We start from the raw sequence: 20,251 nt of genomic DNA on the forward strand, positions 1-20,251 counted from the left end.
TTGATTGATCAAATTTCCTGTCTAAAGGTGGCTAACATTCAATTCTAGGAAAATGATTCATTGTTTTCCTCTGAGAATATATTATTCAAATTGACTCCAGTTGCTACAAAATGTTGTGTATAATTCATTATGAAAATGATCTATGTATTTCTCTGGCATTCATACCTCAAGCTTTACACCTTATTCGTACACCTAATTCCGAGTCAATTTGGTCACGGTAATCTAAAACATCTATGCATTTGAATAAAAGACACTATCAAACACTATCCATTAAACTGACACGGATTCTGTTTGCTATGACATTGCAGTGTCCTTGCACCGTGAAGACCACCGCCCCCCGCCCCCTACCACACAGTCTGCTACACGTGGACAGAACCCACCTTGCCTTCCATACCCTTCACTCTCCCTCTCTCTCTTTGCCTTTCTGCTTATGGAAGCCTTTCAGTTCCCCCGGATCGGCACCATTGTTTGAGCCCCGCCTGCCCCCCCCCCACCAGCCCGCCCCCTAACCCACCCCCATCACTGCTGTGTTAGCGAGGAAACAAAAGAGAGGGTGTCAGACACCACCCACCAGATCTCTTTCACGCCTCGGTTCCAGATGGGGTCTGCCTCTTTTTTTTTCAATCCAAGGTTTTCTCCCGAAGCCCAGGAGTCCTCCAAAATGGACCCCCCTCCTACCCTGCACCCCTCGCCCCCCCCTACACAACCCCCCACTCCCTGCTCCCCTCAGCTGCCCGTCACCCACCTGCTCTCTCGCCACGAGTCGGCTGCACCCAGGGGCAGGCCTGCTCGCGGTCCCGCCCTGGCAGGGAGGCCTATTAAAGCCATTAAGCACTCTTTTCCACTAGGGACTGGTTCCGGGACATTGCTCTTTAACACAATTTAGTACCCCCCCCCCCCCCCCATCTGAAGAAAATAATCTCTGGTGCACCAAATCCAACCGCAGGGTTTGTCTTTTGCCACAATAAAAAAGTCCCATAAACTAGCCACCATTGAAAGTCTGCGCAGAACAGTGAATAAATGTCGGAAAAAAGAATAAGAATCTCTCAGACCAACAAAGTGTAATTCAGTGAAACCAAAACAAAAAAGATTGCGTGGGGCTCATCCTCTTTTGTTCACGCTGGTGTCAATGGAGGATAGAGGAATTACCTCGGGCTAGACTGACAATAGTAATCAATAATGCTAATGCTAATCTGCCCTTCTATCTCCTGGTGGTGATGGTGGTTGCCCCCTGTACGAAGGAGGGGGAAGGCAGATGCTCTTTTGCTAGCTCGCCTCGACGCACCACATGTAGCGTCTTCAGGGTAGGGTTTTCCAGCCCCCCCCCCCCCCCCCCGTTTGAACCTCCACACTTGGCTTGACCTTTCCCCTCCAGGGACAGAGGGCGTACAGCCCCAGCCGCAGCAGCAGCAGCAAGATGCATCTGTTCCAGGACAGCTGTTGGTCCCATAATGTAATTTATCCTATGGATAGGAAGGGATGACTTAGGTAATCACTTCAGGATTGTTTAAAAAGAAAAAAAAAAACCTGCTTAATTACTTTAGAGTGACCGGATATATGGTTTTTAACCAGCCGCCCCTCTCCCATTCATAGCAGTCAAAAGAAGAGAAAAAGATTCATTTGAAATCATGATCTTATATGTGACTAAATGATAAAACTATCGGGGGTCTGTGGTGTATCGTTCACTTGGCTTTCGGGTTAGAGAGTGAGTGAGTGTGTTCGGGAGGCAGGCATGGATTTGAAGAGGAGCAGCCACAGCTACAAGAAGCAGCAAGCCACACTTTACCCTCGGCTTACATTACATGGATGGGTGCTCGCTCTGCTGTCAGTCACTAACTAGGATTTATGGAAATATTCTCCTCCCTTCTCACATCACCATCACCATCACCGCACTCACACACGCACGCACACGAAAAGAGACGGTTCATGTTTGTGAATATATGCAGATATATGCCTACAACAACTAACATGTTTACCATTCTCCTTCTACTCTCCTTGAGTTGCATTCAATGTGTCTGCAGGATGAGCTACCTCACCCGCTCCCCCCTCCTTCCCTTTCCCCCTACAGCCCACATTGCTATTACCAACCCCCCCCCACACACACACACATGCACACACCCCCTTCCCACCACCCTGCAGTCCCTAAGGGTTCAGGCACCCAAATCAATTGAAAGAAAGAGAAGTATCCTGTGGACCTCCCCCTACATCTGTCGAGGAGGAGTGAGCATGGTTGGGTGGGGGTGGGGGTGGGGGGGGGGGGGGGGGGGGGTGGGGGGGGTGGGGGGGGGGGGGGGGGGGCAATATCAGTCCATCTGTCACAAACGGCTTCATCTTTGATGTGATGGAAAATATAGCCTGTGCATGCAACCTACTGCCTCTATATCCCTCTATGCATGCATATTAGCTTACGGCTGTAATGGGGCCCCTATAGTCACCACCACCACCACCACCACCACCACCACCACGGTCCAATCCTCATAGCATCCGCAGTACAGTAGTGCTCTTTCTCTTATTACATCCACTAGCATGCGCTCGCAATCACCTTCCGCAAATGATGCTTTTAAGCAAAATAGCACTCAAATGGAGAATTATTCCACTCTACGCATGGCCGGCCATTTCCATTTGTTAACACAAATGGATTGGGAGTGTGCAAAGGAGGGAATTTGCATGTCAACAGTTTTAATCGTTCTAATGTACAGAATGCTTTAATGAAACACGGGGGGGAACACAATGCGCCGGGAGGTAAGTGGTGACAAAAGGTGAAATGCAATCTGGAAATAACAGGGAAGAAAAGAGCTCTCTTTTCATATTCAAATCAACGCCTGCCTCTGTGTTCAGCACATGGGTGTGGTCACTTGATTCCGCTTGCCTCCTGAGCGGTCGTGTGACGTGGGTGCGTGCGTGCGTCCGGCCGTTCTGTTCAATTACACCGCCTTGCGACTGGTCACTCCTCAGCACCAAGGCAAAAGAGGAAAAACAGAGAGTTCCCACAATGCAGCTTGCGTCGCCTGCAATGCCAAACATAGCCTCTGACTAAACACAACGAGGACTAATACCATGATTTAGTAGGCAAGAAGGACCAAACAAAATGGCCTAACTGTTCACCAAAGACATAGACAGAGAGAGGGTGAGAGAAAGAGGGAGAAAAGCACTATTTTTCCCATGTGCCATCATGCATCTCTCTCTGAGTAGCAGGTAGAGCTGCAATCTCAGTCATTCATATTTAATTCCAGTGGAGTTTCCGGCAGGACTAATGTGCTATTGATTTTAAGGCTCCTATTACTGAGACAGGGGAGGGCTGAGTATGGGTGGGGAGAAGGAAAGGAGAGAGGGAGTGAGAGCAAAAGATTGAAAGAGCAGGATGATGATCGCAGGGGTAAAATATAAAATGGAGGGGACTAGGAAAACAAGTGCATGTTTCTAGGAAATATTACTCTTTTTTTCTGTTCCGGCCTACCGTCAACTATGCGCGTGTTTAATCGTTTTCCTTTGACTGGTAGTGTCTTAGATAACCACCACGCAACATATTCCATAATAAATAGAGCAATAAATTGTGTTTATAATTTATAACAATTCACTATTTCAGCGATTACATAATCCATGAAGCCTAAATCTTCGCTGGAAAGACATTTATAATTCCTTTTCATCATTCCGCGTGAGTCTCCCACAATTCTGGAATTTTCTTACTTTAGTCAGACCAGGGAAACAGGGGTAGACATTTGAGCGTGAAAAAACGAGGGTTGTCTGAAAGTGTTGTGTGCTTATGGTCCCTCGACAGCAACTCAGACAGGACAAAATGAAAGATTAATAGCTAACATGGTTGGGAGTAACACATGGTGCCTGTACCGGGTAGGGTGGTCCAATATAATACAGGACACACACACACACACACACACACACACACACACACACACACACACACACACACACACACACACACACACAGACAAACACAGACACATCCACATCCACACAAACACACACACACAGACAAACACAAACACAGACACATCCACACAAACACACAAACACATACACAGACACACACAGGCACACAAACACACAGGCACACAAATGCTGACTTGAGTTGAGTTGACATTGTGTGAATGTTATGAGTCAAATTTGGAAATGTTGCAATGTTACATTTGCAAATAACAAAACATTTCGGTTTCCAATGCAGGACAAAAATCATCCCACAATACAAAGAAGTCGGTGCCTTCGTCAAAGAGTAAAACAGGGCGCAAAAGGGATGATTCAAGTGATGATGTATGGAGGAGAAGAAAAAAGGATATAATCAATAAGTAAAAAGATGACAAGAGGCGCCTACTCTACAGACCTCCTCCCACCCGCCGCTCCACTCTAATAATAGCCATGAGACAACCCATCCAGACAGAGAGAGAGGTAGAGAGATATTCAGATAGACAGAGAGAGAGGGAGGGTGACCGTGAATTATAGAGAGAGAGACGGACCCACAGAACAAAAAGAAATAGCACAACAAAAACTAAACATAATTACGCATGTGGCCATTATCAACAAATGCCCTTTAAAAAAAATGGGACTCCTTTCATTTTGGATGTCCTCCTGAAAAGATAAATAAATCCTCCTTCACTGTGTAAATCCAATCGCCGGAAGCTTTCTAAACCTACTGGAAAGAGTACTAAGCAAAACCTAGGACATGTTCTGCCTACCCATCCCCCAAATACACACTCATAGTGTCACTCACGCTGCGCGCACAGACGCACATGCTACAACAACAGAAGCCGCCATATTAAATTGTGGCAATTCCTGGCAGAACTAAGAAGGCATCTACTTTGATGTAGGAAGCATTTGGTTCACGCTAATCTCTTGACAGTAGCCGAAGTATGATGAGCTATTAGAACTAGAATAGACAATTTTTTTTTAGATAAATATGGTCTCATTTTGACACCATCCTCGTGGTAGCTTTATCTTTCGTAAAGTTTTCATTATATTTTGCCTTGTTTGTTAAAATAACTTCACAATTACTTTTTGTGTCTTTGCTGATTGCATCTTTCATGCTGATTGTCCAATTAGCAATACTTAACACAAGGATTCTCTTTTCGCACTGATGAACGCTTAAGTACGTCGTCTAAGTGTGTCAAGGCTCAAAGACGAGGAGGAGATTTGGGACGTGCCAAGAAAAGGTGAAACTAAACACTTGGGGCGACAACAACAATACAAGATAAAGGGGCGCCTGAGCAAAGTTTTTGTTGGGACTCTGGGGAGAACCATTGCAACAGGACAGCTTAGCACCAATCTTAAAGACGCCCTTAAAGAATAAGACAAACAGTCAGGAAGAAAAAATACCACCCAAAAAAACACAGGATTTAAAAGCGAAATGCAAAAACTTGATCCTTTGATTTTGAGGTCCACAATGGGTGCTTCAGACGCCCCTCTTATGGCCCAGGGAGGATTCAGCTGCCCTTCTACCGACGAGGCTCTAATCAGAGGTCATAATTAAGCCCATTTATTCCCACTAAGTGTGAACTGTAAGTGGGGCTGCAGTCAGTCAATGGGCCCGGGCGGCTTTGAATCACAAAAGCCGCTTTTATTCAGCAAACAAAGCAGGCAAAAACACAAGCACCTAATGAGTGAATCTCGCACTCTTTCCCTCTGTCCTTTTAGACATGCACACATACACGCTCTGAGTAGTACACACACATTCTGTCCCCCTCTCTCAGCCTCTGTGTTCCTCTCTCTCTCTCAATATCTCTCTCGTACCTCTCTTGATCTGCCTCTCTATCGCTCTCTCTTCCTCTCTCTCCCCCCCTCCAAACTGGCTCAAAAGCCCTGATGCACCCAGGCGGGGTTGAGTCACTGCTTGACAGGCTGGTGGGGGCGGGGCTAAGAGTGGCTGACTGACAGTAGGGGCTCCATCTCCATCCTCTTATTAACGCTTAACGAGTGCTTTGCTCATGCAATATTCATCTTCGCTAATATCATCCCAAGTTCTGAGCCAATGCGAGCGACTTATGTAAGGCAATTATGTAAAATATCAGACAGGGTCCACATCCAGATACTGACAGCTGTGGAACAATGAGAGGGAAACAAAAATAAAGGGAGATATACAGGAAACAAGGTGTAAGTATAAAGACACTTGGTACATTATGAAGTAGTGTAGAGAATTATGGTTTTAACTGTAACTTTATGTTTTTTTTTTTATGGTATCCTGGTTTTAACTGCTGGCCACTATTGGCAGGAGGAGGGTGCCAATAATGAAAATAAAAACTCCCAGCATCAGCCCTTTTAGAGTCAGAGAAGCCAGAGGACTTCTCAAGGTCAGCCTGGAGGGGGGAGGGGGGGGAAGGAAGGAGAGGGTTGCTTTTTTTCTATTCCTCAAGCATTGAGATCAACATTAACTGCACGGTTATCTCCCTCTCCACACAACAGCCACCCCATTCTGTGGCGAGACGCTGTCACTTGTGCTCGGGTCTCTCGTCATTAGACAAGAGGCAGCAGCTACCGGACCGACCTGGACAGGCACACAAGCACAATACAGCCAAATACAAATCAAACATGCACTGATTATTATTTATTTTTTTGAAGAGACACGCTTTGGCCACCCACCCACCCATGCACGCACGCGACGTCACAGACCCCCCCTCAGGTCACCGCCCTTTGGGGGTCTGCTGCACCGAAATAGGTCATTTGTCACACATGATGTCCTGGGGCAGGGTATGCATTATAGATGAGACCAAACAGCCTGTCTCAGGGAGCACTCAGCGAAAAAAGCTAGCGAAACAGGGAGGAGGCTGTAAGAGGATGAGGACTCCTCAGCCTAAGAATACTTAGATTTGTAAAAAAAAATCCCACAAAATCACTGCCAGTATTTACATTTTTTTTCTTTTCTTTTTTTTTGTTAAAAAACGACGGCTCGTATCTTAGCCATAAACGAACACGAATGGATTGGATGGACATAAATATGTTCAGACGTTATCTAATTTGATATTCTCCATGTCTGCACCTGACCCTATAGTAAGCCATCTGCCTTGCATAGGATGCAGGAGAGCCAATGAGAGGTGAGGAAGTCCTCCACTCATTCATGGCGTTATTCTGCACAATTGATTTCATGATTTTTAACACTTTATTCTCCTTTACCATTGAAGTGTTTTCAAAAACATCATTCAGGTGCACTGTTGTCATCATAACACAACACAACTTTCATTAATGGAAAACATGGGGGAAGGAGAGCTGTTCTTACAGTTGTCTAAACATAAATCACAGTATGTGTGTCTGTGTGTCTCTATCCCTCTCCCTTTTTATACACATATGTATAATATATATGTTCAAAAAAGAGCAGGGGGACGATAGGGCACAAAGGGAAAGGGCTACGTGGATTGAAAAAGAGTGGGGAAAGAGAGAGGGAAAGAGAGAGAGAAGGCTGTTGTCTTCTGCTGCACCCATCTGCTCTGAGAGTGCAGGTGGAGCCCTATTCACTCAGCTCTGCATGTGTGTGTTAAGAGGGGGGCAGGAAGAAAGGAAGGGCAATGAGAAAGAAGGAGGGAGTGGAGGGATGAAGGGGCAGAGGGTGCGGTGGCGGCGAGGGGCTGGAGAGTGTAGGATGGAGGGGGGGGGGGGGCTCTTGGTGATCTCTCCTGAAGGGGGGAGCGGGGGGGAGGGGGGGGGGGAGAAGGGGAGTGATGCGAGAGGAGCGCATTGCAATGGCTGCCGTGTAGTACCCTCCTCTTGCACAATTAGCCAATCAGCGGCGCGCTCTGCCAGCCAGAAGGATGCATAAAAGAAGAACATTGCAGCAGAGGCACAGAAGGAGACTGTGAGAGGAGCAGGGAAATACACACAAAAGCAGCCAAAGCAGAGCACCCTCCCCTGGACACACCCTGCCGAGGAACACTGCTTCTCTTTTTTTTTCCTTCTTCCCCCCCGATCCGTCCACACCACTTGGAGTGAAGGCTCTTCCTGGTCTCCAGACTGAACGAGAAGCTCTACCTCCCTATTTCTACCATACAGAGGACATCTACAACCCCCCAGGGCTGAGATCCCTCTGGCGAAGAACTGTATTTTTTTCATTTTTTTCTTTTTGTTTTTCTTTTCCTTTGGACACGGCAACTCCAGCCAGAAACACTAAAAGCCATATCACATTAAGGCCATAGAACACAATACACACGCAACCTCCAGCCTCAAGACCAGTGCAAAGAAGGACCTATATCTCTTTTATTGTACGTCAAGAATGGTTACTGTACGTATGACTTCATTTCTTATTTTCTATTTGTAGGCAACATATGCTAGGAGTTATTTCACAATATCCTTGGTGGCCAATATACATTGCGGTCCCATTGTTGTTGATGAATATATAATACAGTATAAACACGCATTGTAACATTCACATGTATTGCAAATAATATCCCCACTTTAGATCAGTATCAGTATCAATACCAAATGTGGCTTTCATTTCGAAAACGTTTTGAAGGTTAGGGGCTTATGTTTTTGTCCAAAGTGTAAAGCTGGGCTATTATTTTAAACGGATTAACGATCGATAGTGGCAATTAGCAATCTAATACTGACAGATGCGCCACGCGCGACTGCGCTTCAACCTGCGTCTCGAGGACGAATTCAATCTTAGCCCTGCCATTTTAGATAGCGTACACAGTTGGCGAATAAGGAATAGTAAATGAAGATAACTAAGCGTCGCTGTTTTGAAGCGTATACGGCTGCTGAGATTAACGCCACAACGCTCTGCTGAAGGTTAAGGAATTCTGCAGGGTACGGGAGAGCTAAAAGGCAGCTGGGCGTTATGAGGGTTTTAAGGCCGCACGGAATGACAGCGAAGGGGGGGGGCTTCTTTGCCTTGTGCAGTGCAAGGATGCTCGAAAAGGGCTTTCTGAGACAAAACAAGATGCCTCGGAGGCTGAGGGCCATCGAGAAGAGGAAGAGAAAAAGGGTCGAGTCACTTCAGGAGGGGGAGGGGGAGGGGGGTGAGAGCGATTACGCACCCATTGGTTTGGATGGAATCAGGCAAGTCAAAATTCCTAAGGGTTCTCGTTGCGATGCGACCAAAGGAAATGGTTGTCTGGGAGTCTTTCGAAAAGGGACACGCGCACATATACGTTTAGGTGCAATAGGCCTATCCGTTTTGAGCGCATATAGCCTAGCGCATAGCACGCGTGGCTGGTTCGAATCGTCCATCCTTGTTGGATGGAAGGACAACGGGAACGGTGATTAATTAGCTTTGATCGAAGCCGCCGACGGATGGACGAACTGGGCGTGTCTCGGCTGGTCTCGAGCACACAGAATTAAGCAGGCACGCGCTGGCGATTGGCCTCAAAGCCTTCATCTGAACAAATGCCCCGCGCTTGTTTAGCACTTGACATGGTGGGCCTATTGACGGGCTCCAGCTGCCAGCAGGTGGAATGGGTTATTTTATTTTAGACGGTATTGTGCAGCGAAGGCAACCGTGTAAAAATGAGGTGAAGGTGTGTTGATACATACCTTGCTTGATAGGCTACACGTGAAATACAGCTTGGATCAAATTCCCGTGTATTTACTAGAAACCGGCAGGACGCCTGCGCCTCGTGCTCTGCTGTTTGTAGGCAATGGGTTGCTTCATGCACGTAAAAAAAAGGAAAATCCAGAAATGTGAATGACCTATAGCCCACCTCAGAGGGATAAGGAGAAAAAAGCACGTGCGTTGCGTAAAATAACATAAAGTAAGAGAATTGCGGTGTAAATAATAAAACCTATAGGCCTACGCATTGAAAATGGGATTATATCGAATGGGTTTGTTGGTGGTGTTAAGCTAAAAAAAAAACATCAACATTTGACAATAAAATGTACACACGTTTAGGCCTACAATAATATTTTCATTTTATGAAGTGAATCGAATCTGAGTCTGTCGAGCAGGCCCATAGTAAAAGCCATTTGATCAGCCCCCCTTCCACATGGTCTGCAGTCCTCGGTGAGCATGCCTATACCGCAGTGCCAAGCAAATAAAACCGTTGAGTCAGATAACCTTTCCCAGTCCCTTACACAATTCAAGGACAACGGTAGAGCCGTTCCATGTCAACTGAACAATATATCCTCCGTTTATAGGAATTGCGTGGTCAATATTGCCCTGTGGTAGCACTATTTTATTTTTTACAGTAGGCTATATAGATGGCCTATGGTTTACCTGCAGTGAAACGACAAAGACGTGTTTACTGAAAGCAAATTAAGCCCAAAGCTGTGTGTAGTTATGTAAGCAGTCATTTGCAGGGCCTCTCGTTGTCTACACAGCCGTCCATTTCCCCCAGAAAAAAAGGCAAACGGGAGAAATAAATAATCGTATCATCTGATTAGAAGGAATAGTGGGATTGGACAGAAAAACAGAAAATGGCTATTTGAAAACGTGGCCCTTTATCGAGATGTTGACTTTATCGAGCGAGGAGAGCAGCGCTGGCGACTGTAACATTCATTGTCCCCGGAGCGTCCTGCACCCCCACGGCGGCCACGACACAAAGCGCCACTGTTTACATTAATATTCATAGTGCTGCCATAGTCTCGGCGCGCGAGAAGAGGAGGAACGGGTGGCTCTTTTGTTTGCTTGTTTCAATACGTTTATTCAGCGGAAAGGAAAAGGCGCTCCGTGTCGTAGGGGAAAGAGCAGAACGAGTCGCTTTTTAAAAAAGTAACACAAAACAATTGATCTTATTTGGGGGGATTGATTTGTGCCATTCTACCCCCCAAAAAAATGAAATACCGAAAAATGACCTAAACTGTCATTTGTTGACAGAAAAGTTTTTAAGGTGTAAAAAGAATGAAAGGACTCGATGGGCTTAACAAAATCAATGGCTCTCTGGCCTCACACGGAATCGTCCGAAGGCCACTCCCTTTTCAGCACGCTGGGCAGCGCCCCGAATACAACCACTCCTAGTGGCACTCGATGTGTGGCGATGTCTGAGCATTTAAATATATGTTTGGTAGTAAATATTACACACATAAATAACGTATTTCATGTAAAGGACGGAGAGAAATCTCTGGCAAAGCTGGCAGTGGTGATTCCTGTGTCTGTGTTGCTTGACATATGCCATTGTCATCCCTTAAACTGCAGTGTGGCTAATGCCCTTTGTTTGGGATAATCCTGTAATCTGTTTTATTTAGAAGGCTCATTTACACTCCACACCAGTATTCAGTCCGAAACAATGCCCTATATGAAGAGAGTGTTGTCTGATTAATAAAATATATTTATGTTTTACGACACAAATGGTAAAATGCAATCATGGAAGGAAACATGACTCTTAGTGTAAAGTGCCCTGAAATGGCAGTGGATACAATTATTAACCATGCATGTGTAATATTTGTGTATATATTTTCAATACAATCTAAGGTGATAATATAAAAAACCTAATATTCAACTGTTATACGTGCACTGTATAGCATCAATGTCGATCAATTCTATCAACGCTAATATTTTGGCGACACAATGCTCGAAACAGAAACAGACGACAAGTATGACACCAAAAACATTAGCATTTAGCCATGCCATTTCTTCAGTGTTTTCTAATTGAAAAGCACACAGTGTGTAGGTGGTATGTGTGGTTGGCAGAGAAGGCAGGACTCTTGTTTGCGTGCAAGTCTGGGCCCATGTGTAGGCGATGCTGAGGCAGTACATAAAAAATGGAGGGCGTTCTTACAGACCCCAACACAGGACATTTTGGCCCGGCCTGATCACTCATTAAGTAATGATGATTTTATGACGTGAGTATGCCTATCGGCATTTTATATCATAAAAAATAATGCTTAAAGGGCCCTTTCAATTTCGTGATTGTATGATTATACAATTGTAAAATTTCACAATATAGCACCTTTTTACAAACCAAATGTATGCAACCATTTGAAATACCCTAATTATTGAAAAAGTGCCCCTTTTACATTATTCCTTAACATCTATACAGGAACTATCCATTTAACTACATTAGTTGCTTTCCTGCAGATATTTCAGTAGGAAAGTCAAGTTTGTCCTGAAAAGGATTTTCCTCCATGATAAGTTTGCCATATTTGGGACAGACTCATAAATACACATACATTCTGTTTTTATCTCAGAAATCAGATCACGGTACAACAAATTGGCCTCCTTACAATGAATAAAGCACACTTTTGTCCAAATGTTCAAAATTGTCAATGTTAATTGACAATACAACACATCATAAATAATGCAAATAATCCAGTGGTATTGTTGTGCATTAATCATATTTACATGATACATTGCTATTCTAGATTGCCTTGCCTTGAGCTTGGATGTTATTTTTGGACTGCTATACATATCTGTGGCTGTGTGTCTACATCTCTTTGTCTTCTCTCTCTCTCTCTCCCCCCCTCTCCCCTAGCTCCAGTAACTATCAGATGTTTCCACATGTCAATCTGACTTATATTGCATGCAAATCCATATACACGTTATACACCACAAGAGAAAGCATTGCCTTGCATTTATATTTTCCTAGATGGATGTTACACACACACACACACACACACACACACGCACACACACACACACACACACACACACACACACACACACACACACACACACACACACACACACACACAAGTAGTTATGCCATTAGAAACAATGGCATATTTGAGTGTCTGTTACCTGGGCAACCTGGATATAGCCAAGGCTCAAAGCAAGTAAGCGAGGAGAGAATAGGGGAAAAATCTGAGCAATGCTAAATTGTACCGCATGATAAAAGCACAGAAACACAACTGAAAAACTGTAAACATGCCTTTGCAAAAATGATAAACTTGAATTTGATTATCAGGACCAGAGCTAGGCCACACCCTGATATATATGTATTTTTAACTTGCGTCTTCAAAGTGTGCTGGAACACATTTAGGTTTAAACAAAAATAAATACTTGAGAATAGAATACTATTGACAGTTACTAGTATTATTCACATATACCGAAGCTTACCTGAAGCAGCACATATTTGTCAGTTGTTCCTTTGCATTTGTAACTGAAACATAGAGCTATTTTAAATCAATAATTAATCATTGCTTTTGTAAAATTCATTTAAATTAAGCTTTAATGAAAGTCAAGAGACAACAGAGATCATTTTAAATTAGCTACCATTTGGTCAAAGATTAAGCTGATACATATCTCCCACTAGTATTTGAGCTCTGTATTATTAACATGGTTACAATAAACTTAGGTTATCAGTGATAATAGAGACTAGGGAGAATTTGTAGGTTTCTTTGAACAACACTCAGGTTTCTCAAAATATCTCCTCTGGATCATATTAAGCAAAACAGTGTCCTGAAAAATAAAAAAGCAAACCAAAAAATACAAGAGCGACAAACACACAAGTGAGGCGCAGTAGTATATAGTACACAGACAAAAAAAGAAAAAGAAAACACAACAGGACCATGAAAGAGCTCTGAACCAATCAGAAGATTGAGGCTAGACGACAAATGTCTCCGTCTCTTTTGTCTGTTAACTCAGCCAGCGAGCACCCTCCCCCCATGCCCATCATCTAACTGTCCAATGACGTAATGGGGTTTGACCCTGGAAGAGGAGTTGGGGGAGGGGAGTAGTAAGGAAGGCAAAGGACTGTGACATCTGCAGCACTAGAGGCAGGCAGCAAGGAAGGAAGGAAGAAAGAGAGCTGTGGTGGGGTTGGAAGGGGGGGAGAGTGGGAGTGGGCTGTGTAAATAGCAGATCAGATTTTTATATATCCGGCTCTCTGCTAGCCACACTGTTAACCCGTCACTCAAAAGGCTGGGGCCAAATCCTACTGCTGAATGTGATTTAAATGTTGGCACCAATACATCCAGTTTATCGGTTTCATGTGCATTAATGCAGCTAGATAACAACCACGGCACTATTGATGCACAAAAACCTTTCCCTCAATGTTTCCTGTGTGGGCTGGAACTAATGGCCCTCTCTCCATCAGCAGATAATCAGCACCATGGAAACCCAGGTGTCCAATGGTCCGAGCGGAACTAGCCTACCCAATGGTCCAGTCATCAGCACCAACGGTGCTACGGATGACAGCAAAACCAACCTGATCGTCAACTACCTGCCCCAGAACATGACCCAGGAGGAGTTCAAGAGTCTGTTTGGCAGCATCGGTGAAATCGAGTCCTGCAAGCTAGTCAGAGACAAGATAACAGGTGCCGATCACTTGAGCATTTCAACAACTCATGGTATGTCTGAGTGCAATAGCTTTGAGGGTTTGGAGAATCGCTCATATTGACATGTTACGAATCATTTCGTCATTTTCAGGACAGAGTTTGGGCTACGGATTTGTCAACTACGTGGACCCCAACGATGCGGACAAGGCCATAAACACATTAAATGGTCTAAAACTGCAGACCAAAACAATAAAGGTAAGTGCTTCCTTCTACATGCTTTTTATTCACCCTCTTAAAGCGCCTCATTCGATCGGGGAGGAAAGTGCGTCGGAGGGGTGTGCGCGGAGAGAGGCCATGACCGTGACAGGCGTGAGGGAGGGAGGCAAAGGAGGGAGGGAGGAGGGGAAAAAAACGAGCAGGAGTCAGAGGGGAGTGGTGGGCAAGAACAAAGGAAGTGAGAGGCGAGCGAAGGATTGACGGAGAGGGAGAGAGTGGAGGTCAGAAAGCAAGGGGGCAGGCGGCACGCAGAGATGATTGTGATGGAAATGTAATTAGAAAGGCCGACGGTGGGGCATGGCGGGTCAGTCCAGGTTACCCCATCTGCCACCAATCTGAGCTAATTAGGGGCTTCCTTTGTCCACCCAAAATGTGATGAGGAGAAGAATAGGAGTGGGGGGATGCAGAATATTTGACATAAGTCCCTCTACCACCACCTGATCAGAAGTACATCAAAGATTGAGAAGCAGGAGCAGGATGAGAGGGATTGAATGTCTGATAAATATAGCCGACCAGGAAATCGAGCCCCAGCTGTACAAAGTGAACCTATTGACTTCTGGCTAATCACACACACAAGCGCTCCACAAGATGGGAATACAGGAATAGATGATTTTCTTTAAAAGGGAACATTTAGTACATATAGGCATGATAGTAATTTTGACTAATATCCTTCTGGCGTAACAATTCAAATAAAAACACAAACAAATATGGACATATTTTCGAGTATTAAGATCTTGGTTAGACTTTTGGTAACTTCAGCATACAAACAATAAAGATGGCGATTGAGTAACATTACTTGTTGGATGTTATGATATCTGAAACAAAGATCATATCCACTGATCATCAACCCAAGGAAGGGCTTAGGAAAAATAAAGAATCTACAAATAATGATAGGCTAAGCTCAATGACAAAGCAAATATCAGACTCCACATCAAAAGCCATCAGCAGAGGTCTACGGATGAGTGGGGGTTGCAGGAGAAAGTATTGGGGGGGGGGGCGCGTTGCATGGGGAGCAGAATGTCAATGACAGGATTAGAGCCATATGGGCTGCAGGCACCATCTGTACTGTGGAAGCGACAGGGAGAGGGTTAATTATAGGGCAGTCTTCTGCTCCCCAAATGCAGCAACTCCCCCCTGATCCTCCACAGCACCCTAATCAGTCCACCACACATCCCCTCTCTCTGATGCACAGCCTGTCTATCTCCGCCACGCAGGCTGCTGCTTAGCCTTGACGGACATGGGCAACGCAGCTGGGTGCATTGAGGAGTGATGCTGAAAAAACAACTCAAATAAATGTCAATGTGTGGCAGCGAAAGAAGGCTGTTTAATAATGCAATAACAGTATATATATATATTACTATATATTTAAATATATATAAAGATATATATATATATAATATTATTATTAGTAATAGTAATACTATAGATATATGCTATATACAATATAATACAATAGATTATGTTTACTTTTAGGGTCTGAGCCATTGACTAATTCTATTTAAAACACCTATTTTAAACACCCTAGTCGCAAAAGATTTACTTCAATATTTAAAGTGATTGGTATCGGCACACAATTAAACTATAAGTCCATAGTGTGTGTATGCTGGTGTATTTATAAGGGATGCAGTAGAACGGCACACACACCGTGTGATCAATGTAGGTTGTTTGCTGGTTGCCAGTGGAGCCGCTCTCCCCGAGAGGATAGAGACAAAGGAAAAAGGCAGGCAGAGGGAGGCGCCGATCGGCCTATCTCAGGCAACATTCACACCCTCGCACCGTATTCACACACAACACAACACAAACACCCTCACAATACACAGACTCACATTATCTCTCATGGACACACACCTTCTGGCTCTCATACACACAAACACACACACACACCGACGCCTATAAATGTATAACTTTAGCTATCAGTCACTATCACACCGTTCCCCACAGGGATGCCCAATGTGGACAACAAAGGGACTGAAAGACAAAAGGGGGAGACTAAAACTGGCTAGGCATTTAAAGACAAGCTCATATCCAGTGGTCAATGACTGATGGTTTATTGTGGAGAGTAGTTCCTATAAGATATATATAATGCTGTCAGTAAAGGTCGTTTGAGACAGAGCAGTATTTCAATTAAGACTAGGGGGTAAATAAATATGTAAGGAAAAGGAAAAAGTGAGAAAGTGTTATTAAACCAAATAAAAACACATACACTGTATAAAGCTAACGTGATTCTTGCTGTGTTTAGTTCCCTTTTTTACCGTTCTTACTCATGATTCATGTGTCGTAGGTTTCATATGCCCGGCCGAGCTCGGCTTCCATCCGTGACGCCAACCTCTATGTCAGTGGCCTCCCAAAGACCATGAGCCAGAAGGACATGGAACAGCTATTCTCCCAGTATGGACGCATCATCACATCCCGCATTCTCGTGGACCAAGTCACAGGTACAGACTTACTTCATGACCTCCCTGTCCCCTGGTCTAGCCTAGGGTCTTCATCCCTGTCTTGAAAGTCTTAACTAGCCACCATGATACAGCATTGGACCTGGCTGGCCGTTGTGGCCTAGGCAGAGCCCCCTCACCCCACAGGGACTAACGTGGCTTGTTCTTCATAACCTGGAGCAGGCATATCGCGGGGAGTAGGTTTCATCCGGTTCGACAAACGGAACGAGGCGGAGGAGGCCATCAAGGGGCTGAACGGGCAGAAACCCCTGGGTGCGGCGGAGCCCATCACCGTCAAGTTCGCCAACAACCCTAGTCAGAAGACGGGCCAGGCCCTGCTGACCCAGCTGTACCAGACGGCTGCCCGCCGCTACACGGGCCCCCTCCACCACCAGACCCAGCGATTCAGGTACTGAACCCCCATGCCCGGCCACCTTTCAGACACTTTGCCTCAACGCCATTGCTACTAATACACATCACTGTGGGGGAAAAAACCCTATGATTGCACTTGAGGATAAATCACGGTAACCGTTGGATACGTTTAAGTTCAAATGGCCATCCAACCAATTCCCCGTTGCGTCATGTAACACAGGACATTATTTTAATGTATTTGGTAATATACATCTCGACCGAATAAGGAGTTATTTTAAATGAACACAACCAAATTACTGAAGTATTAAACATACAGTGTGACGTTTTTCAATGTAGAGGGAGGTTAATGGTGCTCATCCTGTTTCCTTCTTACTCTTTCTCTCCGACTTTCTTCGAAACTGCAGCATCATCCCTCCATTTGGAAAGGGACCAGATCCAAATAACAGCACAAAACCAATGTAAGAGACCAGATTTTGGCACAATAACAATAAAAGGACGACAAATCTTGGTTTTAAATAACATCATGTTGACCTCTTTCAAATCAAATTAAAGCTAACTGGTGTATTACTTTTTAAAGTGTAGGCATTTTGTGGAATTAGCGCAGTCAGGATTTTGTACTATCTGACCGTGCTCAGATTGAAAACTAGAGGATTTACAACTCGACATAACAAAATTAATTCTCATCAGTTTGAAGCGCATCACTTCAACTAGATCTGCCTCAGAGAATTAGGTGGCAGAGAACAAGTGGAGTGATTCAAAGTCCATATTCAAAACAATTTCAGGGTAAAGACAATTCCAATGAAGTGAAGATTTTAAATTAACGCTGAAAGCTGAATTCCAAACCAGATGCATACTCAAATGCGGCTACTGCCGTTGCCACATCATCAGTTTGATGCTGGGATGCTTTGGACGGCATTATGCATTAAATGCTGCAATGTAAAGGGTGCCCTCTAGTGCTTGGTGAGGGAACTGCATGTGAAGTGAAAGTCCCCCGTCCTTGCAGAGCTCACCACTAACTTCTCCATCCCCTTCATTCTCCTTTTTTGCATTGCAGACTCGACAATTTACTAAACGCCAGCTACGGAGTCAAGAGGTAAATGCCAAAGGTTTACGATCAAAAGCATCCACATAAAAAAAACCCTGAAAAAAATAGAATCAATCCTCAGACAAAGTGCCCGGAAGACCACCTGCTGACCTCCTTTTAAAAATGCAAGACAATAGACCCTAATTTCCTATTCACTCTGGGAGGTGCCTATGTGAAGCTACGATAGCTCAGCAGAGTAGCGTCTCAGACAGGCACCTGACAGCAGGGTATTCTGGCATGGCTTGGTTGAAACCCTTTTGTTCCTTTTTTTGTTTTGATGAATGGAACTGATTTTTTCCTGTATTTCTTTCTGAACTAACATTGTCAGTTTCAGTTGCTTTAATGTCCCTTTTTTCCACCAGCATGGATACATACCAGATTCCGTTTGCGTCTCCTCTGTTTGCTCCGGTTTTTTCCATATGATTTGATTCTGATTTGCTTTTCATCCCTCTCTAGGTTTCTGTGTTTTGTTCGATATTGTGGTTTCAGTCCGACATAGTGATTTCTTACGTATCTTGATTTTTACAGAGGCTTTGGTCAGCAGAGACATTGAATAAAAAAATATGCAGCTTGTGTGGGCGCCTATGTGCCAGTGCACGCAGTGCTATTTTACATGCAAGCAGGTAGTTTGCAGCCACTGCGGTGCCCACACACACATATATTTATCTACTTTACACAGCCGAGAGGGCTGGAGATGGGGGTCCCCTGACTCCGTACATGACTACAAAGCCTTAGCGTGTGTTCCCAGCTACACGCGCCATAAGAGGCAGTATAGAGCGCTGGATGCTGTGTGGAACTTCAGAATGACACCCATGGTAGTTCTCCTTCTCTCCTTCCCAGATTCTCCCCCATCACCATCGACAGCATGACCAGCCTGGCGGGGGTCAACCTCACGGGGCCCACCGGCGCCGGCTGGTGCATCTTCGTGTACAACCTGTCCCCAGAGGCGGACGAGAGCGTGCTGTGGCAGCTCTTTGGGCCCTTCGGTGCCGTCACTAACGTCAAGGTCATCCGTGACTTTACCACCAACAAGTGTAAGGGCTTCGGCTTTGTCACTATGACCAATTACGACGAGGCGGCTATGGCCATCGCTAGCTTGAACGGCTACCGCCTGGGCGACCGCGTGCTGCAGGTGTCTTTCAAGACCAGCAAGCAGCACAAGGCCTGAGACAGATGGGTTGCCACCACCACCAACATCATCTCCTCCATTCTGCTTAGAGTACTTGAGCTAGCTCACTGCTACATGGGCCTCGACTGGGTCTGTCTCTCTCTCTCTCTCTCTATCTCTCTCTCTCTCTCTCTGACACACATTCATAATAGCCCTTCAAATTCCGACATGCTCTAGCAAAACACACACATACACACGAGTCCATACACACCAGGCAATGAGACATATCTCAAATCAAAGATACAGAAGTCAGAGTTTCAAAATACACTCAATAGTGGAGTTGTTCCTTTTTTTTTTCTTTCTACACAACATGCTAAACTTTCCCCATATTTGCCTGGATTGAATTAGTAGGCATGAGTGGTCTTTATAGGGGGTGGGTATGAGAGGAATATATAAAGGAGACAGTCTAAAGAATGTGACAGAGAATGTGTGCGGAGTGCTTTGATTGAATTCAGGCAAATAATGATATAACTGCTGAACAAAACGATCAAAATTCTAAATGAACGATTATGTGCAATTTACCCAAACTCTTACCCCCACCATCTCTCCTGTCATCTTGCTGGAGAGGATGTTGTCACTTTTTTACACTTGGGCATTTTGAATCAGCGATTCTTTTTAGATCAAAGTAAAATAAATTTAAAAAACAGTGTTCTCTTATATACGTATATTAAAATATAACTATATATTCAATATTTAAGGTGGTTATAATAGCCGAGTATGTAAGCATTTTCTAGAATCTTTGACTGCTGTTTCCAGAGTCTGCATTAGGTGGTGCCTAGTGTATAGACAGTTTCTCTACCATATGAGAGCTTTTGCTCAGACCCAATACTGAGGTTA

At 44.7% G+C, this 20,251-nt stretch overlaps 1 protein-coding gene across 1 annotated transcript; it reads left to right on the forward strand.

The window, feature by feature from the left end:
- Window positions 1–661: 661 nt before the first annotated feature.
- On the forward strand, window positions 662–19,414 carry elavl3 (ELAV like neuron-specific RNA binding protein 3; the record flags this gene model as incomplete). Its single annotated transcript, XM_079746154.1, has 8 exons — window positions 662–762; window positions 8,206–8,215; window positions 13,902–14,121; window positions 14,234–14,337; window positions 16,640–16,793; window positions 16,974–17,199; window positions 18,217–18,255; window positions 19,066–19,414. The coding sequence occupies 8 exons, from the start codon at window positions 662–664 to the stop codon at window positions 19,412–19,414; spliced, it is 1,203 nt and encodes a 400-aa protein (XP_079602280.1).
- Between the last annotated feature and the right edge of the window lie 837 nt (window positions 19,415–20,251).

This window comes from Pollachius pollachius (assembly GCF_949987615.1).
Source record: "Pollachius pollachius genome assembly, chromosome: 11".
NCBI classification, from domain to species: Eukaryota; Metazoa; Chordata; class Actinopteri; order Gadiformes; family Gadidae; genus Pollachius; species Pollachius pollachius.